Source organism: Balaenoptera physalus (assembly GCF_965194825.1).
Source record: "Balaenoptera physalus genome assembly, chromosome: 8".
NCBI lineage: Eukaryota > Metazoa > Chordata > Mammalia > Artiodactyla > Balaenopteridae > Balaenoptera > Balaenoptera physalus.
In genome coordinates this window covers 109,769,859-109,796,522 of record NC_138887.1, presented here as the reverse complement: position 1 = coordinate 109,796,522, position 26,664 = coordinate 109,769,859, and the positions used below count along the sequence as shown (strand labels likewise).

At 44.4% G+C, this 26,664-nt stretch overlaps 1 protein-coding gene across 8 annotated transcripts in view; it reads left to right on the top strand.

The window, feature by feature from the left end:
- The window catches only part of HIPK2 (homeodomain interacting protein kinase 2), a 185,613-nt gene that overhangs the window by 147,373 nt on the left and 11,576 nt on the right, over nucleotides 1–26,664 (top strand). For 2 of the 8 annotated variants that reach the window (XM_082472864.1, XM_082472868.1), the window contains exons 8-13: nucleotides 2,153–2,360; nucleotides 3,450–3,571; nucleotides 3,962–4,018; nucleotides 11,318–11,460; nucleotides 14,274–14,453; nucleotides 17,393–17,674. In XM_082472864.1, coding sequence (XP_082328990.1) covers nucleotides 2,153–2,360; nucleotides 3,450–3,571; nucleotides 3,962–4,018; nucleotides 11,318–11,460; nucleotides 14,274–14,453; nucleotides 17,393–17,674 — 992 coding nt within the window. The remainder of the gene's footprint in view (nucleotides 1–2,152; nucleotides 2,361–3,449; nucleotides 3,572–3,961; nucleotides 4,019–11,317; nucleotides 11,461–14,273; nucleotides 14,454–17,392; nucleotides 17,675–26,664) is intronic. The other 6 variants (XM_082472869.1, XM_082472865.1, XM_082472871.1 and 3 more) reach the window with 6 other exon arrangements.

Below are 26,664 nucleotides of genomic sequence, written 5' to 3'. Positions count from 1 at the left end.
CACAAAGTAGTCTTTTGGAAAGAATGTTCTAGCCTCTGTGTCCAAGAAGAATTGGAAGAGAAGAAGTGGAGGCCAGAACATCACTAGTCAGGGCCCTACAGGTCCCAGGCACCAGGACAGGCCTCAGCTAAGGAAGTAGTGATTAAAAAGAGGGTTCTGGGGACATTTCGAAGGAAGGAGCAGCAGGACCAGCGACTGGCCAGAAGGGGGAGTAGTTGAGCACCAGTGTGGGAACCTGGAGGAGATTGGTGCTAGCGCCCTGAAGGGGGAAGCCCAGAGGCAGGAAGATGTGAGGAGGGTCTGGTCTCTGGTGTGTAGAGTGCAAGCAGGCGGTGGGGAGTGTGTATGTGGGGAAGCCTCCTGGAGAGGTGAGGCCATGGAGAGAACAAAGAGGAAACACAAGTCATGCCATCAGTAGCAACACAGATGCCGGCCCAATACAGACGACTGTATATAAAACAGATAAACAACAAGGACCTACTGTATAGCACAGGGAACTATATTCAATACCTTTTAGTAACCTATAATGGAAAAGAATATACACACACACACACACACACATATATATAACTGAATCACTTTGCTGTGCACCAGAAACTAACACAGCATTGTAAATGAACTATACTTCAATAAAAATAAAAAAAATTAGATTGGCCAAAAAGTTCGTTCAGGTTCGTAAGATCTTATGGAAAAAGTTCATAAGATCTTACGGAAAACCCAAACGAACTTTTTGGCCAACCCAATAAAAGATGCTGGCCCACACATGTCACACGTGCATTCCCAGTCACACTACCTGGAGGCCGATTGTGTGGTGCTGCAAAAACAGACACTTATTGTTACAATAATATCTTAAAATCTGAACATGGGCGCCAAATAATTTAGTGATTACTTTCAAATTCTTTTACTTTGCACTGAAATTCAGCATCAAATATAAGTATAAAAATCATGTAAAATGAGACTTTATCCTTTTTTATCAAATTTGACACACATGCATACCCTTCTTGAAATCCTAATTTTGTATGTGTCCACAATATCCTTGTGGCTCTTTCCCTCCTTACTTTTTTAGCCCTTGTAACCTTTAGTGGCAAAACCTCTTATAAACAAGGTTGTATTTGAAGCCATAGGTAACTCCACCTATCTTGCTAAAGGATCAGCATGAAGAAGACTAAGATGGGGTGAAACTGGAGAATTCCCAATTTAGAATTTCTTTTCCTTCCGTGCGTGGCTTTGCTTCACATGGAATTTCAATCTCAAATGCTGTCTCTTTCTGGAAGAGAAAGGAAAGAGGACATAACTTCAGTATCTGTCTAACCCATCTCCCTTTAAGTTCTCTTGACCCACTGGCATCTTTTCTCCCTGCCTTCCAGCTTTAGTAGCTGAACGCCAGCATGAGAATGCACCGAATTCCAACAAGTAACCCCAGTCTCAGCATGTCCCTCTCCGTCTCTGTTTCTGCAGAGTATTTCTTTACAGTAACGGTGCTCTGCAAACATCTCAGGGCATCTGTAAACAGTGCTGCCCTTAGACCTGAGAAAAAGGGCCCCCTGCCTGGGCCCTCCCCAGGTATGTGTGCTTCCATGCCAAGCTCTGGGTACCTGGCACCCCAGGCCTGGTTTCATCCTCCCCAGTATGGACTGTACCACCAAGTCCAAATACGTGGGCCCAAAGGCCCTCAAGTTGTGGGACAGAGCTGGGACAGGGAGAGAAGGAAGGCAGGCATTCAGCTGCACATTCCAGTGGCCAAGCCAAAGAATCCAAGAGGGATTCAAACTCAGGTGGTTATGAAAGTGCATGTGTCCAAGTGGAAGGGCAGAACATAAGTCGTTTAGCCGATTTTTAACTTTGCAGTATTTAGACATGATATGCAGGCGTCCATTTGCATTTGCATCCCCATAAATGTTAGGAAGAGGCCTGAATGTAAGCACCAAAGGTGATTCTGTGTCTCATGGGGCTGCAGGTGCCTGCTTTTCCCTGAGACTTTCCAACTGTATTTCCACTCCCCTCTGTTTTTGCTTTTTCGCTCTTGGTTTTCGTTTGTTTGTTTGCTCTTCTTTGAGTTCATTTATTTGATTTAGATTCGTGTCTCCCAACATGCCACCTCCCTCATTTTTTATTTGTGTTTATTTTTGTTTAATCCCCACCATTCCTTTAGGCTCCCACCTCCACCAGTGCCACTATATCCTTAGCCAATCCTGAAGTCTCCATACTAAACTACCAATCTGCACTCTACCAGCCCTCAGCGGCATCCATGGCTGCGGTGGCCCAGCGGAGCATGCCCCTCCAGACGGGAGCGGCCCAGATCTGCGCCCGGCCCGACCCCTTCCAGCAAGCGCTCATCGTGTGTCCACCCGGCTTCCAAGGTAAGGCTGAGCGGCCGCAGCCTCTCACTTGCTTCCAAGAGGACCACCTCTGGGGCGCTGGCCCCCAGACTCTTCTGTCCTGCTAAAGCCCTCTTCATTTCTTTTGGTGAGAGACCTGGCATCACTGAACTTGAGGGCCCCCGTACTGCGGTGGCCAGCCTAGAAACAGTGGGGCTTACGTTTCGGCACCAGGTCAGCGCCTTGTTATTCTCATCACCTGCCAGTGGTTTCGTCCCAGGCCCAGCTGCTGTCTGTAAATCAGCCCATTGTGTGTGTTCCCATTGTTATGCTGATGTCAGCTCTTGCATTTCCTCACATGGAATATCTTCTGTGTGGCTTATCTATAAAAAATTGCCGATCTCCGACAGCCAACTAGTCCCAGTTCTTGTGAAGAATATAAATCTGTCTGAAAAGCATTTCCTGGACACCACCCCCCGACCACGTCCCCACCAGGTGATCCTTGGGCCATGCACCCCGGCACTCTTCTGAAAATTCTAAGCTGGAGTTGACTGCTTGGTTACAATTTACACAGAAAGCTCAAGAATTTGTTTCTGAAACCCTCCTGCTTTAAGTCTACATGGTTCAGTCTGAATCAGTGCAATTCCAGCCGCCTCGCTCCTCCCCCAAGGCCTGGCTTTGACATACGCAGATATATCTTCACGTCAAAAGCAGTTGTTTTCCTGCTGTAATTTGCCAGCATAACTGTTCCACTCTTGGCTTTAAAGATTCCTTAATTTGACCTAGTCTTTGAAAACATTCAAGGCTGTTTTCGTGTTTTTTTTAGATTTTAAGTTAGAGGGAATTCCCCGGCAGTCCAGTGGTTAGGACTCCACGCTTTCACTGCCAAGGGCCCGGGTTCAGTCCCTGGTCGGGGAAGTAAGATATCCCGCAAGCCATGAGGCAAGGCCAAAAGAAAAAAAAAATTTTTTTTTTTCTAAGTTAGAAACTAAAGGGGAGACTTCCAAAGGACCAGGCGGTATCTAGTGCAAAGGGAAGCTGAGAGCTGACACAGCGGGCTAGGAAGGTTCTCCTCAACCAGCTGTTTCCAGTCACTTAGCCCGTTTCCCCCTTGCCCGTTGTCTGGACTAGGATTGCAGGCCTCTCCCTCTAAGCACGCTGGCTACTCTGTGAGAATGGAAAACGCAGTTCCCATCGTCACTCAAGCCCCAGGAGCTCAGCCTCTTCAGATCCAACCAGGTCTGCTTGCCCAGGTAATTCTTTCTTTATTAATACTGGTATTACCATGATCCATGTTGTTAATGTTGTTCACAAAAGAGCTATATCTTCGCTAATTCCCTCCCTGGCAGTGAGTTAGATGCTTCAAATCATTAGAATATATCAGTAATATTCTGAATGATCCCCAGGTGAATTACCTTCCTAAGTATCTAGCTTACAATTACAAGAAGAAATTTAGACACAGGGAGAGTCTGGGGAAATTATTATCATTGTATCTTTGTAATGCAAATTAATATGGGAGACCTAGGCTTTAATCCTAACTCTCTGTGACCCAAGGCAAGTCAGTTAGCATTTCTTCCTTGTAAAATTGAAATTATTTTTTTTAAGCCAAAAAGAGCCTTGGAGATTATCTCTTTGTTTTATAGTTGAAAACCAGGATCACAGAAGCTTTGGGATGGAGCCTTCCTTATCTGTTCACACAGGTACTCTGATAGATTCTTAGAATGAAATCACAGAGGTGAAACTGGTTGAAAATTTGTAAAGTGTTGTGGAAATTTTAGGTAACCATAGTGGTGTAATGATAATAGTAATCAATCCTTAATGTCACTTGAACCTTAATAACAAATACATCCTCATTATGCCAGGCACTTTACAGTTGTTATTGATTTAATCCCAACAACATAGTAAGGTATTTGTCTCCTTTTGACAAATAGGGGAAATGAAGCACAAGAACTGGCTCAAAGTCACACGGCAGTTAGGTGTCAGAACCAGAAGAGAAACCCAAGACACCAGCATCTGTATTTTAACCACCATGCTGTACTGTGTCTGTTGTTGGGCGTCAAGGACAGCTTGACCAAAATGTTGTTAGTTTAGAAGCACTTTTGTTTTTAAATAAAGTTGGTTCCCAAAGACACTTACTTATGGTGTATTTTGTTGAATAGAAGTTTGGGGTTTTAATTTTAATATAGTCAAATTGCATAGGTCTATTTTGGACTCACTCTATTCTATTCCATTGTCCTCTCCAATATCCTATTGTCTTAACTATTATGACTTTAATATATGTCTTGTATCTGGTCAGAAAAGCCCTGCTCCTATATTGTTCTTCAAAATTTTGCTGTCTATTCTTATCCCTTCGCTTTTCCATGTGAATTTTATCATCACCTTTACATAAGAATTTTGGTTCCAAAACAAGCCAAAACAAAACCCAAAACCCTGGTTTGTATTTATTGGACTTGCATTGGATTTATATTTACTTTCAGGAAAATTGACATCCTTATAATATTAAGTCATCCCTGAACATGGTATAACTGTATATAAATTACCTTTTATTCCTTTCACTAAAGTTTTCTTTTGTTAGAATAATTCCTAAATATTTTACAGTTTTGTTATTAATAACTTTATTAACTGTATGTTCTAATTATTTGTCTTTGGTTCATAGGAATGTAACTGATTTTTCTTTATTGAGTTTGTTATCTAGCAATCCTTCCAAACTCTGATTAGTTCTGATTGTTTCTGTGAATTCCCTTGGATTTTCTATGTAGACTATCTTTTCATTTACAAATGATACAGTTTTGTTTCTTCCTTTACAATCTTTATAACTTTTATTTATTGTTCTTATATCACTGTGCTGAGAGCCCCTCCAAAACAACGTTTAATAACAATGTTAATATTGAGCATCCTTAACTTGAACCTAACTTTAAAGGAAATTCTTCTAGCTGCTTGCCATTAGGGATTTTGTTTACTCTGAAGAGTTGAGAGGGACATTTCATCAAGTTTGCTAATTTTTTTAATGAATTAATATTAAATTGCATCAAATGTTCTTTCTTCATCTATTGAAATACTCCTGTGTTTTTGTTCCTTAATCTGTTAATGTACCAAGTTACTTAATAGATTTTGTAATGTTAAACTATCCCTGTATGTCCAAGGTGAACTTTATTTAATCATGTTGTGCTTGATGTGTTTGTATGCTTTTCAATTCTGGATAGTTTGAGAACACTATAGCTAGTATTTTTGCATCTATGTTCATAAGTGAGAAGTGGCATGAATTTCTCTTCTTGTCGAATCTTTATCTGCTTTGGGCATCGAGATTACACCAATCTCATAAGATATGCTGGATATTATTACCGCTTCTGTTTTCTGGAACAGCTTGTTTGAGATTGATATTAGCCATTCTTCATCTCTTTGTTCTTATGTCCAAATTGAGACTGCAAATGACCACTAACACCAGCTTCTGATGGCACAGAAAGCTGTGTCTTGCTGAAAGTTTGTAAACAGAGAACCTTCAGTGTATAAAGCACACCTTCTACTCCTTCCTCTGTCTCTGGTCCTCATAGCTCCCTTTTGTTTGCACAGCTTGGTAGTAGGGAGTTCAGAAAAGGCCCTGGTAGATCAAGAGAACCACAGCTCCCTCCAGGGGCAAAGCAGCTTGCTCATACTTTATCCGACTGGCAGAAATCCAGGCCATTTTCCCAGTGCTGCTCATCTGTGAGCCAAAGCCTGCAGAATTCACATGTACTTTAAAGGGTACTTATAGATCCTTCTTTGTGTTTGCACACTTAACTCTAGTAAGCCAGGAACCATCTCTGAAAGAAAGAATACTTGGCATCTCTTACTAGCTAAAACAGACATTCTTCATTGTTCAGTTTGGTGGAAACCAACAGGCTCAGCACTTCTGAATTTGTTTCAGTCCTTTAATCATAGCAGGGAAGGGCTCTACCTATTGCGTACTTGAAAAGGAGTCCCGAACGTGCTGTAAATCTCCAAGTGAATTTAACCTAAAGCACTAAGTGGGAAAGTGAACAACAAAAAAAATACATGTACAAGGATTTTAATTGCTACAGTGTTAACAGGGTACTGCTGGGAGCAATTTGAATGTTCATCAGTAGGAGATTTGTTAAATAAATTGATACATGCATAAAACGGAACACCATGTAGCCATTAAAAAGGACATGGTAGACCAAAGTGTCTTGACATGCAGAGACGCCTAAGAGAGATTAAGTTTAAAAAATAAAAATTAAAAAAGTCCTGTCCTATCCAGCATCACTGTGTGTCTTTTTGTTTATTGGTTGCTTTTGATTTTTCTGTCACTCAATTCATGCCAATATGTTAGCCTATTAAGGTCGAGCTTTCCTAGGTTTTTGGGTTTTTTTTTTTTTTTTTTTTTGGCTATGTTGGATCTTCGTTGCTGCGCACAGGCTTTCTCTAGTTGCAGCGAGCGGGGGCTACTCTTCATTGCAGCATGTGTGCTTCTCATTGTGGTGGTTTCTCTTGTTGCAGAGCACGGGCTCTAGGGGTGCGGGCTCAATAGCTGTAGCTCGCGGGCTCTAGAGCGCAGGCTCAGTAGTTGTGGCTCACGGGCTTAGTTGCTCCGCGGCATGTGGGATCTTCCCGGACCGGGGATCGAACCCGTGTCCCCTGCCTTGGCAGGTGATTCTTAACCACTGCATCACCAGGGAAGTCCTCTCCTAGGTATTTTTTAATGGTCCCTTCAAAGGACGAAAATAAGCTAACTTCTGAAACTAGTAGGGCAGCTATAAAGAAGAAAAAAAAAGCAATAATTAAACATGGAAGATGACGCCTTCATTCTTCTTGGGATAAATTTCTAGGTATCAGGCAGAGGCACTCCAAAGATTATTACTTTAAATATATCCCAAAATTCTGTGTATTTCTTTTCATCTAAATAGTTATACCTTTTCAAAGAGTTTATCTATGAAAGTTTAAAGAGCCTTTTAAATCCATCCCTCATGTTAGCTTTGTCTGCTCTGCCCTTTTCAGCCCCACCTCCCAGCAGCATCACATGTCCCTCAAAGGGAAACACTCTCTCTGGGGCACCCCAAAGATGTGTTCGTGGAAGAAGAGGGTGTAATCACACCCTCTCATTTCAGTGACATGAGGGTGATATGGATTGCCTTACCAGTAACGTTTTTTTGGTACCGCCTAAAAGGAGCTGTCACCTCTGTCCTTCCAAGCCCCAGCCCAGAGCTGGCATCTTGACCACCATCAGAAACTGTGAATGAGTAGGTAAAGGTAGAGAGATGGGAAGTACAGTTCTTGATTGATACAGTATTGAATTTATCTCACTTTTCAAATGGCAGGATCCCAAACCCCCTTTGACCCTTCAGAGCCCCCAGGATATGGAGATTTCTGTTTGCCAGATCCTTGTAGACTCTGCCCTGCCATGAAGAAGTTTTGTGCATTCTTCAAGCCAATCAGCTTGTATCACCTGAACCCCTTTAAATGTTTCCCTAAGGATAAACCACTGGCTTGGACTCTTTAAACTGTTCAAAATACAAAACTTCAATGCTTCTCAAAACCCTCTCTGGTTATTTCCAACCATTCTGTCTTGCTGTCTGTGTCAATCTTGCTTGGGGCCTGATATTGTTAATGAATAAGGAAGACTTTTTCATACCACTTTTATGCAGTTGCCACCAACACCTGCTCCTGAGTAGGGCCAGCATTTTTATGTATCATCTCCATAAGAAGAGGTAGTAGTTCGGCTGAGAGCATGGGCTGTAGAATTCGACTGTCCGTGTCCAGGTGCCAGCCCCACCACTTACTGGCTGTATGACTTTGGGGAAGTTATTTTTGAATTTAAATTTAATTAATTATTATCATCGATACTGTATGATCTTATTTTCAGCTGAGCCTCATAATATACTATGATTCCATTTCTTTTCCTGTATAACTTGTTTTTCCTGGAATTAATGGTTGTCTCATCTTTTCATTGGGTTAGTTTCCTCTGTGTCTATTGTTATGCAGCCCCAAACTCTTCCAGAGCTCTAAAAGGCTTGTGTGTTTAATGTGTTGATGTGTTTGAGCATATTGAGAAGTTCAGTGGTTGTTATTTTTCTCTCTTTCTGAAAGCTTTTAAGACTCTCCTTGTCTACAGTGGTCTGAGATTTCATGACTGCATGTTTCCTTGTAAGTCTTTTAGAATACATTGTCCTGGACAACCTATTTGCCCTTTTTACCTGGAGAATTTTCTTTTATTTTTGCCTTTGTTAACTTCTTCCTTCCCATTTTCTGTGTTCCCTCTTTGCGGAATTCTTATTAATTAGGTGCTGGTGTTTCTGAAGTGATCTAATGATTTTCCTATCCCCCCCCACCCTGCCCACCTTTTTGTCTCTATATATTCGATGCTACTTCCTAATATTTTCTCAACTCCATGGAATTGTTAATTTCTCTTGTCATAGTTCTCATTTCCAAGAGTTCTTTCTTGTTCTCTGAATATAGATATATCTTCTTATACATGATCTTGTTTCATGGAGATATATAGATATATTTTTTTTCTTTTTTTTACCTCTATGAGGACATTAATTACATATTTTTTTGAAATTTTCTTCTGATTCCTACACTGTTGTTGTTTCCTCTGAGTTTCATTTTTTTGTTTTAGTCGCTTTCATGTTAGAAGCTTCCTTTAAAATCTGGCGATCCCTGGCTGTTCATTCATATCTAAGACTGAAGCACTAAAATAACTGGAAAGCTTCAGGGGCAGGGCGGTGGACTTCTCCATAGCTGAATGTGGGCTTCCTTATAGGCCAGTAAGGAGTGAGCTCAGCATTTTCATTGGCAGATCCCCTCTCCTCAAACGTATCTATATTTTTCTCTCTTGGAATAGTCAGTTTCCCTAGAGAGAATCCTCCAGGCTCCTTCTTTGAGACTGGGGGTGCCGGGTAATAATTCTACATACCAGGGATCTGGGGGTGAAGGCATCTCATGGTTTAACATACAGACTTGTCCTTAGATTCCTTCAGTCTGTGAACTCAGTAATCGCCCTTCTGTTTAACAGCTTCTAAAATTTTGTTAACTGTAATTGTCACTTCCTGTTCTCTTTGTCCTATGGACCTATATATATTTTTTTCATTCCTTCACTGTCATTTTAGGTGAGCTTAAAGAGGGAGAGCAGTAAATGTATGTTTAATTTACCATATTTCCAAGCAAGCTATTTAACTTCTCTGTGTTTCAGTTTACTCATTTGAGAAAAGGGAGGGGAAAATAGTCCCTACCTCACAAGATTGGTCTTAAAATAAAGTCAGAAAATCTATTTATGGTCTTAGTTCTATGCATGGCACACAGTATGCATCCAGAAATATCAGCGCTAATCTTATAAATTATAAAGTAGTAATAAATTATAGAAATATCTGATGAAGTGTTGTCTGAAATTAGTTGAACATATCAATCAGTGACAGAGGTACAAAAATATCTCTCTTTGAAGTAAAATGTTAATATTCGTTTTAGAGAAATAGGGAAAAAATAATGTCCTTAGCTTGATATCAAGATTTATTATTTTAAAATGACATTAGTCAAAACACATGCTTTTTATGAGATCTGAAATAAGTTCCAGGCAAAAGCAGTAGAAATCTTACTGCCAGTGAAACTGTTATTCATTGAAGCTTTTGAGCTCATAACTGTTTCAATCAATTAAATTATTTTTCTGCTCACTGTGATTGAATTCAGTAAACCTGAAATACAGTTAAGTATAGTTAATTGCCTTGGTAGAACTGCTTCCTTCATTTCATCAACAAACATTTATTAAGCATTTACTGTTTTATCTGTGGTCCCTGAGCTTTCTGCCTGTATCAAAAAAGATCAGTAAGCAAACAGGCAATATCTACAAGGTATAAGAGATTTCACTGGGTCTCATCTGCAACAGAGATGACAGGATAGACCAGGTGAACGATCCACTCAGGTCTAAACTGCGGCTATATCATTTTATACACATCACTGTTTATTAAGCCTTGACTCAAATTTGTAATCCATCTCCAGAAGTGCTTGTTTGTACATGTGAGCCAAAACACACATATTAAACACACGCACAGTTTGTGGATCACTACATTATATTAATTCCCCAGTGTCGGTCATCTCCATCCTGATGGAAAGAGAGATATAACTAAGATCCCAAATCTTTAAGTCCTTGACCTGCCCAAGAGGAATTTTACCTTAGTGGTGTTCCTTCAAGTGTCCAACTTTGGACAGCTGTGTTCAGTGTGAATCATTTAATAACCAAAGGCAAGCAGAATAGTGACTGAAGATACAGAGAGCTCAAAACACAATACATGCACATGCACGCACACGTGTAAATCTGTTCAAGGAGGAATCAAGAAAGTTCGTTTTAGACTTCTTAGAAAAAGCTTAATATTTCCGAAGAATCAAGCTGTGACTTCCTCACTGTCTCATTTTTGCTTTGAGGAAGTCAAGGTAATTCTCAGTTAAGCTTAAGGTCCCAGCTAAGAAGTGTACTTCACACTTGACTGCCCTCAGTTGCAGGCAAGTATCAGATACTTGGGTGATCTCAGAATTATGTTAACTTAGATTCAGAAGATAACACAAGTTGGACCTCTAGATTCTGGCTGATAAACAAAAGGCAAAATATTAAATAAAGGATACTAGACAGAAAACTTCTTGAGGGCAAGAAGTTACCCTTGTATGGCCCAGTTCAACTACCTCAATCTCTTGCACATAATTGTGTGACAGAATAAATCAATGAATGAACTCTTGGAAATTTTAAGCATTGTTCATTAGAGCAAATTTATAAATAAATCATTCTTCAATGCGAATGAATTGCTTCCATACAGTTCTTTGCCCATATACTTATTATCTTCTATTGACGTCCCATGTGCTAATTTTATCTCCCCTGGTTTTCGAGGCCAAAGAGCAGGTCTCCACTTTCACACCTATCACAGGGTCCAACACAACCCTGGGCACAAAATAAGCGCTTGACTCACGCAGATTGATTTTATGACTAACGGACATGGTGATAGCAAACGTCCTCTGTCCTACAGCAGGCCTGGCCAAGTGGGACCCAGCAGATCCTGCTTCCCCCGGCGTGGCAGCAGCTGACTGGGGTGGCCACGCATACGTCGGTGCAGCATGCGACTGTGATTCCCGAGACCATGGCCGGCACCCAGCAGTTGGCCGACTGGAGGTAAGCAAGGCAGCAGGTATGTCTGGGATGGGAGGCATGTCTACCACTGACCCAGAGAGCTGCCAGGCTGGCCTGTACCAGAATCCCCTGCTTTTTAAATTAAAAAGATTATTAGGTGGAATAAGACTACAGTGTAATGAGAGGTTATTTTTAAATAAATGTGTACCAGGACACTAGAAATCAGCTTCATTACATTATGGTCAGTTGTCGTTTTCAACCCAAAATTCAGTTCCGTTATTTGATCACCAGTGTAATTCACCAGACTTGGCTTGGGATGATTTTTTGGTTGTTTCTCAGAATTAAATTCCACTCCCAGAAAACAAAGATTTGTCACCAGTGAAAGGATGCGGAAGAGAGTCCCCGGGGCTCCTATGCAATTCCAGAAAGTGTTCTCGAGGTGTTTTGAGACGCGAGCACACTGGAGTCGTAGCAGACCTCCCAGGGGAAGGCTTGACAGAAAGGGCTTTATTTGGGATGATAAACTCTGGTGTGTTTGCTGAGTGTGTCTCTTCAGTTGATAGTCACATCTTCGAGATCCAAGTGCACTTTCCGCAGACCCCAGAGGCATCCAGCTGACGGCCACCAGCATGCCACACCCCCTGCATCTGTTTCCAGAGCCCCCCACCCCATCCCACTCGCCAACTTCATCACTGACACATTGCTCCGTTGTTTTTATGGCCGCTTTCCACTTTTCCTTGTACCTGCCACCCACCCCATCCCAACACCACGACCATGCCCCCCTGCACCAGTGCAGAGCCAAGTGGCAGCCCCCAAGTTCTCCCCAACTTCCCGTGGCCCTCTGCACTGTCTCTCAGCCCAAACATCAGGGCAGGTCACACCCCTCACCCTCTTGACAGTCTCCATACCAACCACGGAGCCTCCTGACAGCTCCTTTTCTGACCTGAAAGGCTACTGTGAATGAAGAGCTCTGGATAAAAGGTAGAGAGGTAGAGAGACAGGCCCCCAGTCCAGCCTCAACTGCAGCTTCCTCTGTTCTGCCGGTTAATTTTCTAATTACTAATTTACTAATTCTAATTTAATTTAGTAAGAAGAAGAGAGGAACATGGGCTGTTTATCACAGCCCCATTCACTTCCCACTGACAGCACTCCCCCTACATCTACCCCCACTCATTGGAAGCACTTTCAAACCAGGTAAAACTGGGTTCATGTCTGGCCCTGCATGACCTGGGAAAAGTTACTTAACCTGTATGAGCCTTGGTTCTTCTTCAGTAAAGCGGGGATAATCATGTCTATTCATAGGATTGTCGGGAGGTTTAAATTTAAGATAAAGAAACAAAGCACTTGACTGAATTTAACGTACCATACCAGCACCTGGTACATGACAGGCAGTAAATAGATCTGTTACCTGCCCTTCCCCCGTTCACACTGGTTCATGCTCAGCAAGACCACCTTCCCTCTTCAGCTCATTAGGGACAACCACCAAGGGGAAAGCTGTCTGACCAGTTGTTTTTTTTTTCCTCACCCCTTCTTCTCCTAAAAGACCACACATACACTGTACTCCTTCTTTCCTTTGTCTTTCAGCATTTCTAGCTCATTGAATTTCAGCAATACTCACATACTCACTTACTCATGCATATTTTCTTATCCCTCATCCCTCCTCATCTCTTACCTGGTTACCACAGAAGACACCTAAAGCCAACACAGTTTCTTTTCAGTCTCTTCTCCATTTCATGTGTGATCCAAAGAACATCCGTAATCATGGCTAATAAACAAAAGAGAAGTACCAGTGCTAGACCTGTTATCAAAGGAAAAAGAGTGCCACGTCTGTAGATGAAATAGCAACAAAGTAAAGACGCTACAACATCAGTTTCTAAAGTTCATGTAAATGTCCAAAAGACTATCAAAATCTCTACAAAAGTGTCTCCCTGCTTCTTTTTTTCCTATTCATCTTTCTCCCTAAGTTTCAAAGATAAATTTCATAATATTTTAAAAATTCAGATGAATTCTATAGCTTTTCATTTTATTATGTATTAAATGGGTTTTTATGGGCAATTCTCTTAATTTATCACTACTCTTAATATTTCTGTGGGAAAATAAGCCTTTGAGCGCCATACAACCCAGATCCCGTGTAACCCATTTTCAGGATAATGGCTGGCAGTATTTCTTATCAACATGTGTCTGACGTTAGTAATTTTCACTTAGTACCAAACGCTATACATGTCTAGTCAACCTTCAGTTAATCTAATTGTTCATTCAGGAAGCGTGTAACTCATTAATCAGCTGCTACATGCCTGAGCATTGTGCTAGCCGCTGAGAAAATTCTAAAGTGTTAACACTTCCTAACACCAGAAACATATGGCTCCCAGGCTTCGAAGTTTGTTTTTCACATAAACTATAATATCTTCCCTTATAAAATGGTATTACTAAGATATCCTGCCTCCCTCACAGAGTGGAATCACCCACTGAAGGCACTTTGTAAATTCTAAAATAAAATACACAGCACAGTCACCTGTTCAGGGACTTGAGAAGCTGGAGGGAATATTTATTTTCTCTCCCCAGAACTTTCTCCCCAGAACTTAAGCTGAGTCTGCCTACTTGGCATTCTCCCCGCTTGAAATGCCCTCTTTCTCACTCACCAAGTTGTGTCCCTGCCACTTAAATGTTACTGCACCAGGGAAACTTACCTGTTGAAGTCACCTGGGGTGGCTCCTCCCTTCAACAGCTCTCCGCGTAGTGAGAGACCCACCTTTTGGTTTTAGTTTGGCTTTTAATTGGGGAGGGAACTTTATCTTATAAACGAGCTCTGTTTCTATAAAACCGGTAAAGAGCCTGTTCTCCCATCTTTCTTTTAGGAACACGCATGCTCACGGCAGCCATTACAATCCCATCATGCAGCAGCCGGCGCTATTGACTGGTCATGTGACCCTTCCAGCAGCTCAACCCTTAAATGTGGGCGTGGCCCACGTGATGCGGCAGCAACCTACCAGCACCACCTCCTCCCGGAAGAGTAAGCAGCACCAATCCTCTGCGAGGTAGGTGGTGTAAGAGTCTATCCCTGGAGGAAGGAAAGCTCAAGGAGCTTGGAAGTTAAAGATCTGGATCCCTGGAATGGGACAGGAAGTGGCCGGTAGAATTTGCTAGGCCGTGTGGGGAGCACTAGGGTTTGAAGGAGGCACTCATTCTGAGGTCTGAGTGCTGACCCTGCCAGCACCCAAAGGCTGGGGGCCTGGGACCACAGTGTTCAGTGTCCGGGCCTTGAGCGGTCCTCCACTTCTCTAGCGAACACTCAGGCTGACCTCTGAAGTTGCCTTTTCAAAACCATAATAACTTTATTTAAAAGTAGTAGAGGGAATTCCCTGGCAGTCTGGTGGTTAGGACTTGGTGCTTTCACTGCCGTGGCCGCCCTGTCAATCCCTGGTCCGGGAACTAAGATCCGGCTTGCGGTGCGGCCAAAAAAAAAAAAAGGTAGTACAGAAATGTGCTTTCTTTGAAATCTAATGTCAGAAATTTAACTCATTTAGCTACTTGCTTAAATATAAGCAGTAACTTGGGTTAATCCTAGACACTAACCAGCAGAACAATAATCTTTCCCATTTCCTTTAAATCCACTTTCATCTCCATGAACTCTTAAAAATCAAGATTGACAAAGGCCATGTGCTGTTTAGTTCCATTTATAAGGTATTTTGGAAAAGGTTAAGCTACAGGGACAGAGATCGGATCAGGGCTGCCAGGGGCTAGGGTTGGAGAGGAGAGGATTGACAAGGAACGAGCAGAAGGGAATTTTTCAAGGTGATGACGAAGTTCTATATCTGGATTGTGATGGGGGTTACCTGACTGTACATTTGTCAGAACTCATCAAACATTTCAAAAGGGTGTCTTCCACTGTATGTAAATACCTCAAGAGACCTGACTTTTAAAAAATAAGAGATTTCCAAACAAACGAACAAACAAAAAAATCAAGATCAAGATTGTGTGGATGTAAATGTTTCAGACATTAAAAAAAAAAAAAAAAAAGATTGTGTGGATGCAGAATTTTTCCTACGTCTCTCTCCAGTGGCACTGGCGGGGAGGTACCTAATTGCTTATTTGGAATAGGCTAATCAAGAGAAGTCTAGTATAGGAAATGTCTAGTGAATTTTGGGTTTCGACTTCCTTGTATAGGAAGGTGCCAGAAATTAGGCCTGCCTTTTTGCATTCTTTTTCATTTGGAAACTAATCCAAGAGCTAACTTCCTTAAGTTGTCATCCTTCTTGAACAAGATTCTTATTTGGATGTTTCTGACAGCTTAGGGAAATTCATGTCAGATCGGTGGCAGGCTTCCAGAATGCTTTTGCGTGGCAGCCCTGTGACAGCACACCTGTGTCTCTGTTAGATTGGGTGGCAACAGAAGCCACTGTCTCGATCCTCACGTGCTGTCCTGCTCACCCTGGTAGGTGGTCGCCAGAACCCTGGTCTGGCCGGGAGGTGGGGTTTAGCCTCCTTGTAGCTCACCTTGGCCAGGTAGGGGCAGGAAGAACCCTTGGCCTCTGACCTGCTGGCAAGTCCCTCTTTCTTGCCTCCTCACCACCCAGCTGCCTTTAGGAAGGCTCATTGCCAATGCATTTCAAGATCAGTATCACTAGAGTGAAAATTATGTGTTTTCCTATTTTTAAGACCAGTGCCTTAGGCATAACAGTTGGGAAGACCAGAAGGCTTTCCCCTGTCAGGTGGTGCCATCAGGCACACTTTTCTTTAACAACACCAAATGGACCATATTTTAACTGTTCGAGTAGTGAAAACATAATCTCAAAATTGTAACATATTAGTAATAACAAATACATAGTTCTATGGTAAATACAGAGAATGGAACAATCTTATCAGTAACACGTCTTATTACGAGCCCCCCAAAAGGAACAAGCAACATATCTGATATCAACTAAATAGAAAATTAAATAGATCTGCCTTTATGGAATGATTTTCATCTGTATTGCCATCCCTTTAGCTAGAAGATGCTAGAATCTCTAAGGACATATCACAGTCTTAAGTTTCATTATAGGCTGGCTTTGGTCTCACTGTACAGATATGACCAAGGTCAGCAAGGGTTGATGGGGAGGGGAAAAGGTAAGGTATTTTTTTCTCTAAAGTTACCAGAAACTACATTGGCTGATTTGATAAGTAATTTTGAGTTGATCAAAATCAAGATTAAAAGGTCCCTTTTTAAGCATACCTTTTCCTCTTGCATTTTTCCTGATTTTTCATTGCAATTGAAACAGACTGATAAGCGTCCTGTGATGCCCATGTGTCAAAATCCAAAAAAAATCATTTTTTGAAAAATTATACCCACACAGATACTTTTATGATCATGTCCATAAAAGGAGGAAGAAGGGAAAGCTAAACTTTAACATCAGATCCTTTAGATCCAGGAACTCTTAGGAAGTGAGTGTTTTAGTTTAATCGGTGGTAAACCAGCCATTAGCAAGGAAACTAAAGCTTTCTGTGCAGATACCTTTTCTTCCACCTCTAAAACAAGAGCTAAGTACATTGGAGAGGGTGACCAGATTGAGCTTAGGAAGTTGGGCCTCGACCCTGAAGACAGGGGGCTGCACTGGGGCAGACACCCCTGAAATCCTGGGCGTTACGTCTGCCCCCACAAGACCAGCCCAGTCCTGGGTCACAGCCCTGTGCCCTCTCCTGAGAGCCCTGACTACTCCCTTTGTCCCGCTGGAGGTGGGTGCACGGAGCCAGGCCAGAGCCCAGAGAAGACCAGGCTGCTGCGCCCCGCCCCCCCCCCGCCCCGTCTGTGTCGCAGCTAACTGAAAGAGAGAGCTCCACAGGCAGCCGCTTCTGCAGTCACATTAAGTTTGAGTGCCCTGGCCCTCTACCTGTTTTACGGAGACTTGGGCAGAGCTGGTGTTTCTAGACAGTTGAGCTCCTCGGAAGGAGCTGCCGGGTCTGAGCCTCTCCGTGAGCGTGCGTGGCTTTGTCGTTCCAGAAACGTCTCCACCTGTGAGGTGTCCTCCTCTCAGGCCGTCAGCTCCCCGCAGCGGTCCAAGCGTGTCAAGGAGAACACGCCTCCGCGCTGCGCCCTGGTGCACAGCAGCCCGGCCTGCAGCTCCTCCGTCACGTGCGGCTGGGGCGACGGGGCCTCCAGCACCACCAGGGAGCGGCAGCGGCAGACGATCGTCATTCCTGACACCCCCAGCCCCACGGTCAGCGTCATCACCATCAGCAGCGACACGGATGAGGAGGAGGAGCAGAAGCATGCCCCCGCCAGGTGAGGCTGTGCCACCTTCAGACTCCAGGACGGAGCGGAGTTGCGTTTCCGTCTCGCGCAGAGACAGTTACGGTGGATCTGGACCACCTTCCATCGTCCAGCGTGATGACCCCTCTCTCCCGGCCCCTGAATTTTGGCTTTGCCGTGTCCTGGAGCCCTAAGGTGATTTCAAGGGAATGTCAAAGAGATTTTCCATACTTGTTGAAAGCTGAAATAATTTTGGGTCACTTTGGTCTTAAAAAATAGTTACAGGCCCTTTACATTTGGGGGACGTGAGACCATAAAAATCAGGCACACGGTGCCAGTGTATTTCAACCCTCGTACGCTTAAAAATCTCTGCCTCGGGCTATTGAATTTATTCCTAGTTGGTCAGGCTATTTCTCTAACACTGCCTTGGCTCTCTCAGAATTTGAGGTAATTGTCCAATTAATCAGAAAGTTTCCTGTGTCTGATTAACGCAGTCTATCAAACTGCCAGTTGGCTTTTCACCCAGAGAGCATTACTGTTTATTCCAAAGTAGTAAGAACTCATTTTAGTCTCTGTATGCTTCCTGGGGAGAGGGAGGAAATATTTATTATATTTGCGAGACTTTTCACCCTAGCGCCAGAGCCTCTTTTCTACACTTTCCAGCCAGACTGCAGCAGAGTGCGGTGTGAGCTTGGGCTGTCTGATGGTCCCCCGGAACTTGCTCCTCTGAACAGTCGGTCCCCTGGCCTTCAGCACCCCCAGGCCTCGGGACCTTGTAGATCCAAAGTCTCACAGTCCCAACCTGCTGGCTCCTCCCTTTGGGACCCAGGACCTGGGAAGGGAGGCCTGCCCCACGCTGCCAGTCAGCGCACATCCCATGACCTGATGTGAAGCTTAACATTCACAGTTAGGCCCAAATCACTAATTCCTGATTGGATACAATGTCCCTGATTATAATCACACATCCTTGTGATTAGATAATAAATTCTTACACTTAAAATCATTACAAGATATGCAGATAGACTGATTCAAACATTCTCACTACAGCTATTTCTTCCTGCACGGGGCATCCCCTTCCCATCTTTATAATGAACTCAGCGTCTTATCTTCTCATGATAGGGCTAGTGTATCTCTCATTCCAGTGTCCTCTTTAATGGCCCAGCCTAGTCTTCAGTGTGTCTCAGAGAAGCATATCATGGAGTATTTCTGGTCCTAGCATTGGGCCAGGCGCTAGAGGGACCACGGGGCTGGGGGGATGGGGCTCAGTGCTTCATTCCCAGGCTGCCTGTTCCAGAACTGGGCTCAGTTTCCTTTTGGAGAACAGTCCCAAGTTGAGTCAATACCCCGTCCTGCCCAGTGCCTCGTGCCTCGCAGGCCCTTCCCAAAGAGAAAGGCTCCTCACGGCTCCGGCCCGGCCCCTGGCCTGGAGTAGCTTGTGCACACGTTTGTAGCATCAGGCACGAGAAGGACCAGCAACCTCACACAGCCCTTTGCCACAACTGGAAAAAGGCGATTTTAAAATCTGACAATTGACTAGATTGGAATATCATTTTGACATTTGAATTGACACAGAATCTCGACCTGTGTGCTCAGGAGAGAACTGAATAGTGGGTCTGAGGAGAAGGAGGATGAGAGAGCCATCTCTCCACCTGTCAAGGCCGCTGCCGGGGCCGTGAGCGCAAAGCGAGCCAAAGCACAGGCTACTTCCGCAGCAGCTCGGGGGCCCAGAAAGAAGAGAACTGCAGTACTTGACAGCATGTGAGGACCCTGGTGACTTCACAGATGAGTCAAGACTTAGGGGAGGGCAGGGAGGGAGCTGACTGCCAGGTGCGTGTGTAAGCGACAACCACAGACAGCGACAGGGGGCTGCTGAGTACCAGAGCTTCATACAGTGGAAAATGCAGGGGACGGCCCGCCTGCCCAGGGGAACGAAACGCACCGGAGAGGTTCCGCCAAATGGGGGAAGCTGCAGGCTGAGGCCAGCGCGTAATCGAGACGGGTGTCAGCTGTGCACAGGTGTGACAGGAGGCGCGCAGAATGAGATGATGGTGTTTTCTGGAGGGATCAAATGACTGTTGCCTTAAAGGAATGTTTTAGGACCCAGGAAGACAGGAAGGTGTATTTGAGTCTGAGCAGGATCAAACAGAAACCAGTAGCTATTTTATTCATAGCGAAACCACCGTGTAATGTGGCCACGTTAATGTGACTGCATTTTGTAATGAGAAAAAAAACGGGGAAATACGATTACTCGTTCTTAGATATCAGAATTTTTATTTATTTATTTATTTATTTATTTTTGGCTGTGTTGGGTCTTTGTTTCTGTGCGAGGGCTTTCTCTAGTTGTGGCAAGCGGGGCCACTCTTCATCGCGGTGTGCGGGCCTCTCACTATCGCGGCCTCTCTTGTTGCGGAGCACAGGCTCCAGATGCGCAGGCTCAGCAGTTGTGGCTCACGGGCCCAGCTGCTCCGCGGCATGTGGGATCTTCCCAGACCAGGGCTCGAACCCGTGTCCCCTGCATTAGCAGGCAGATTCTCAACCACTGCGCCACCAGGGAAGCCCTAGATATCAGAATAATGGCAAAATTTAACACAGTAAGTATTTATTGGCCCCACTGGTAAGATATTATGCTCAGAACCACAGGTGCTACATAAATAAGGTAGACAGCCTCTGTCCTCAGGAGGTTTGCAGGGTAATAAGCCAGGTAAGACGTGTGCAAATCATCATAACACAAAACAGAATATCAGCCCCCTAAAAACTAGCAGAGGACTGTGGGGATTCAAAGGGGAAATAGCTTGAGGAAGTAACAGGGGAGAGGAGGCTTTTCAAGGTCAAAGGTCCTGATGGGTGTGGACAGTGGGTAGAGGAGGTGAGACTGCAAATTCCAGCGAGATAGGTGGCGGGCGGAGCCTCAGAGGTGGGCAGAGGGGATCAAGAGCACGTGGGGCCACTGATCAGAGAGAAAGCAGGAGGCAAGGAAGAAAGGGATTTCAGATTGGAAAGGGAGATCTGAGGGTCTCCCCTTAGGTGGGCGTGGCCAGCTTTGCGAGGAGGTGCTGAGGAGCTGGTGGGAAAGCATCAGTCCTGGGAAAACAAGGACGTGCCCCCAGGTGCAGCCCACGGGGGAGCCTCCCAGCGGCCCTCCAGCTGGAAGCTTCTCTACCTGTCAGTGCTCCAGCGTGAACCGTGGAGACTTCCCTCCTAGACCCTGACCGTTCTCGTTCCCAAACCTGATTTCTCCCAGCCGTGAGCATCGTGATTCTGATCTTCCGTGTTCCTGACCTCATTTCCTATTTGCGGCTCACCCCCAGTGCTAGCCCTGTAACCCCCCCTGAAATGCCGATCACCCCCCCTCACGTGACTCAGCCTCAACACAGCAGCCAGAGAGCGGGGTGGGGGCGATGATGCTCACAGGGACGGTGAGCGCGGACCACATGGCGGCGTCTTTTAGAGCCGACGTGAGACAGATAATGGTAAATCCACCTTTTTTAGGACTAAGCTTGTCACTAAATCTCCAGGACCAGCTGATAATTGCCTGGAATTTTCAGAAGAATGCCAAAGCAAAGTTATCATTCCCGACCCCCAGTGTGTGGCACTGTTCGCTGCCAGATTAGATGGATGGTCAGCAATTCCTCCTTGTAAGGAGGACTCCAGAGCGTGAGGGGCAGGCTGGGGGCGAGTGAAGTAGAGAGGAGGGGAGTCATAACAGACATTCCCCAGGTGTTCTCACCTGCACTTTCTGTGCATCGTTCGATGGAATATACAAGGCCAGTAGTTGTAGTCCCATTTGATAGATGAGGAAACTGAGGCCCGAGAAAGGTAAGTGACTCACCCAGATTGACAAAGGTTCTAAGTAGCAGAATTAGGATTCAGGTTCTGTGACACTGAGGAAATGGCAGTCTTAATTACTGGCAAAAATAATTGATTTCTCTTCAGTCATTAATTCAACACATTATAAATTGTGTCCTGTGCTTCCTCTGACCACCACCATGCCCACACCCATGGGCACACCCACTGTGTGCAGGGCATCAGGCCAGGGCCGTGGGAGAGTCCAGGGTATGTTCACTGAGCCCTGACTGGGGCCAGGCGTCGATTGGTCAGAGTGCTGGGGCTCTAGCAGCAGGCAGGGCAGAAGTCAGCTCTTCTCATTCTTTAAGAAGATTTGAAAAAGTGAGGAGGCCAAGAAAGACCCAGCAGCCTCCTCTTTCTCGATGTTGGACGAGGGGGCTCTGTGGTCATGGCTAGAGAATTTGCCTAAAGATAGCAAACAGATATTTTTCTGGGTACCCCAGGATTAGGAAGTAGATCCAGTCTTATTTTAAATATATATAAATGATTTTGATTAGAGGAGCATTTGACTGTCCACACGTGCTGAATAAGCTATCTTTTCTCCCTTGAACTTTCCCTGGAGAAAGCTTATAGGTGCACGTCTTATTCAGACCCTTCTGCCAGCCTTGCCTTGTGCTGCAACTGTCTTTTAGAGGCCATGAGGCTACATCATACAGTCTTCCAAAGTGTGTGACTAGAGTGGCTCATTTCAGCTGATCAATTAGAAATCATTTTGCCCAGTCTCCATTATTCATTCATTTATCTGTTCATTCAGTTATCTGACTATTTCTGGTAGACGGGGTTCATTTACTTCGGTCATCAGGGCACTGCTATATTCTGCATCACTTTGGGAGTGTGTTACAGCTAATGTGACCAAAATGTGAACTTCAATAGAAGATTGATTCCTCAGGATCACTCAGTATTTTAAACAGGGATCACTCTGAAAATGTTTATGAAAAAAAAAATGTGACCCTAAATGTTCTTCTTTACACTAAATTGAAAATCTAGAGAAATTACTATAGAAAAGGCACAGTCAGGAAGGTGATGGACTGCTGCTCAAAAGACAGCCTGAAAAATTAACATCCACTTAACAGGGGAAAAGCGTGCATGCCCACTTAGGCCAGCATTGTGCTGTGCTAGTGGCATCAGAGTCAAGCTCGAGGGAAGAAGCAAAGGACCCAACTCACAGTGCCATTTGGAGGGCTTGTTGCTTCGCGGTGTTAAGTTACACCCCACAGATGAACAGAGGATGTTTTGTCGAGGGAACTGTACTGCATCTTCATTACAGGGTTACGTTCAAAACACCCCAGTGGGGGTCTTCCCTGGTGGCTCAGTGGTTAAGAATCCGTCTGCCAATGCAGGGGACATGCGTTCGAGCCCTGGTCCGGGAAGATCCCACATGCCCCAGAGCAACTAAGCCCATGCGCCACAACTACTGAGCCTGTGCTCTAGAGCCCATGAACCACAACTACTGAGCCCACGTGCCACAACTGCTGAAGCCTGCTCGCCTAGAGCCCGTGCTCCGCAACAAGAGAAGCCACTGCAATGAGAAGCCCACACACTGCCACAAAGAGTAGCCCCCGCTCGCCATAACTAGAGAAAGCCTGCGCGCAGCAACGAAGACCCAACACAGCCAAAAATAAATAAATAAATAAATAAATAAATCTATTTTTAAAAAAAAAACACCCCAGTGGTTAAGGGGCTGCATTTTATGAAAAGGCTTTGTTTTGAAGAGGAGACACTGCACCGGACTGTCCCCAGCCACCTGTCCTAACACTGCCGCACGTTACGAAGCTTTCACAGACGTGTAGCGACTTCCTGGTGTCTTCCCTGCCTTCTGCAGGGCAGAGGGAGGAGGGCGGGAGCGGGTTGGGAAGCACAGGGCAGAGCCACGCCCAGCGGATGGACCCAGCGTGGTCAGGAGAGACTCGCAGGCTGGAGCGCAGGAGGTGGAGGGAGAGTGAACACCTGCTGCTGTGCGTGATGCGTGAGGACTGGGGCCAGCCTTGGCTCCTTCTAGGCCCTGTTTCAGATTTCTCCAGAAGGTAGTCATGTAAAAAGTGACCGTAGTGGTGACATGGATGTGTGTGTGTGTGTATGTTGAGAGACATACACATAGATATAAACATGTGGATAATGTAACGTGAATGTAATGTATGCACCAAATTTAAAATGTAGATTTTTTTGGTTCTCACTAAGGACTTTAAATTGGAAGCCACATGATACATCGGAAGGAGCACACTGGCCTGGTGGCATCGTCGCCCGGCCCCTCTTTTCACATGAAGGGCTGGTTAAAAGCAGTCGGCCTTGTATTTATTTCTAGCTGGGTGGAGAGGGAGTGGGCACAGCATAGCGAGCCGTGCGCACGCCTGTGCAGGTGGCCGGGTCGGCAGCTGTCACCTCCATCAGCTGGGACAGCTGTCCATGCGAACAACGCCGTGACCCACGCTTGGAGGAGACCACCGTCACCAACTGTGCCCCTGGTGGAACCAGCAGGAGCAGTCTCAGTTGCCTTATGTTCTCAGTCTCGTGGGTAGCAGGGGGCTGTGTAGCTAGTGATTAAAAGGGAGTGCAGGCTCTGGACAACCCAACAGTGAAAAAAATAACAGCCTAATTTAAAAGTGGGCTAAGGACTTGGACCGACGTTTCTTAAAAGAAGACATGTACGGGGTCAACAGCCATATGAAAACTGCTCAACGTTACTCGTGATCAGGGAAATGCAAACCAAAACCATGATGAGATATCACCTCACACCTGTCGGGATGGCTATTATCAAAAAGAAAAGATAACGAGTGTTGACGAGGAGGATGTGGAGACACTGGAACTCTTGTGCACTGTTGGTGGGAATATGAATTGGTGCAGCCGCTATGGAAAACAGTATGGAAGTGCCTCAAAAAAATTAAAAATAGAGCTGCCATATGATCTAGCAGTCCCACTTCTGAGTATTTATCCAAAAGAATGGAAATCAGGACCTCAAAGAGATAGCCACTCCCATGTTGATTGCAGCATTAGTCACAATAGCCGAGATGTGGAAACAACCTAAGTGTCCATCAGATGAATGGACAGATGAATGGGTAAAGAAAATGTGGCGTGTGCATACAGTGGAATTCTGTTCAGCCTTAAAAAGAAGGAAATTGTGCAATATGCAAAAAACCTCTTACGTGAGCTATCTAAAAGAGTCAAATTCACTGAATCAAAGAGTGGAATCTCGGTTGCCAGGGACTGTGGGTAGGGGGAAATGGGGAGTCACTGATCAACAGGCATACACTTCAGTTGAGATGAATAAGCTCTACAGATCTGTACAGCGTCACAGCCATAGTCATCGCTACTGTATTGTATACTTAGAATTTTAAGAAGGTAGATCTCATGTTGCATATTCTTACCACAATAAAATAAAATTTTTTAAAATAAATAAACTAAGACTACACTTAGTCACAAATAGAAAAAGAAGAAGAATGCTAGCTCTTGGTTCCAACCTGACTTTGCCCCTAACCAGCTGTGTGACCTTGAACAACCAAGTGACCTAAGCTCTCCACATCTGAAGTTTGTTGTTCTTAAAATGAAAGTTGTAATATTCTTCACCTCGTAGTTTTGCTGTGAGGATTAGAGGGGATAAAACATGCAGAGGACTTTGAACAGTAGTTGTGCATTCAGTAAACGTTTCCTGTATTTAGTAATCAATGCCATAGTAACAGAAGAGCAGTATTTTTTACATATAGCATTGATTATGGCATCAGAGGCATGAAATCAGTCATGGGAAGTTCATTGGTGGAGATGAGTTTTGACTCAGGTCTTGGAGGACGGAATTGACGGTGATTGGCAAATGGAAATCAGAAGCACATTCCGGTTAGGGTCCTGCAGAGAAGGGGTCACAGATTTGTGTATGATCCTCCAGCAGTGTTTTCTCCATTGGGGCTGACTTCTTTACTTAGCTCCTTATTTCTTTTCATCATTTTAAAATGATGAAAATCATCTATTGCCATGACAGCACAAGGCAGTCATGAACTCTGGCAGCTTTGTTTTTTATTTGGAAGTGATGTTCTGTTGAGACCACTTAAGCAAGCATCTCTCATTCTTCTGCTATCACTGTCTCTCACTTCCATTACCAGTTCATAATGGGATTGATAAGCTATCAATGATAATTAGACACTACAGTGGGATGAAGCCCAGTAGAATAGACACGTAGGAGCCAAAAGAACCCATAGTAGTAATGTCAAATGTGTGCTCATTTTTTTTAATATAATTTTTAAGTGATTAGCTTTTTTTTTTTTTAATTTATTTTTAGCTGTGTTGGGTCTTCGTTGCTGCACGCGGGCTTTCTCTATTTGTGGCAAGCGGGGGCTACTCTTCCTTGTGGTGCGCAGGCTTCTCATTGTGGTGGCTTCTCTTATTGCGGAGCACGGGCTCTAGGCGCAGGGGCTTCAGTAGTTGTGGCTCGTGGGCTCTAGAGCGCAGGCGCAGTAGTTGTGGTGCACAGGCTTAGTTGGTCCGCGGCATGTGGGATCTTCCTGAACCAGGAATCGAACCCCTATCCCCTGCATTGGCAGGTGGATTCTTAACCACTGTGCCACCAGGGAAGCCCGTGTGCTCATTTTTAAACTGACTCATTTAACAGTTTCTCATTTGTTCTCTAATCTGCATAGTACATCAGGTAGAGCACAGAGATTTCTAACAATAGAAGAGATTAAAAACAGAGCTATCAAATTAATTCACCTTTTCCAAACCTGTCACATGTAAATCCAAAGAGGTAGGTAAATGAGCATCAGACTGTGTTGTACCTATCTGCTCCTTGGGCATGGGGACTGCCAGATCAGAAAAAAGGGATGGGACCCATGAAGAGTTCGGAGAGGTTTTCTCCCACACTCCTTGGTATAGATGACAAGATACTGACATGCAGAATTCCTCAACATTTCCGTCGGGAGATGGCCCTCAATTCTGAGGGGTCATCTAGAGCAAGATGTCAGTTGTTACAAGATTTTTGCCAGAAAGCCTTCCTTCAGTGGCAAGAAGCTCACTGATTCATTAAGCGGCCCATTGTATGTTCAGATAATTCCAGTTGTCAGAGAATTTGTACTCGTACTGAGCTGAAGCTTCTCCACAATTTCTAAAATTGAGTGAAGAATTCCAAATATGTTCAACTTGAATTTTATTGCAGCTTGGCCAAACTTAGTGGTGTGTGTGTGGGTGTATGTGTGTGT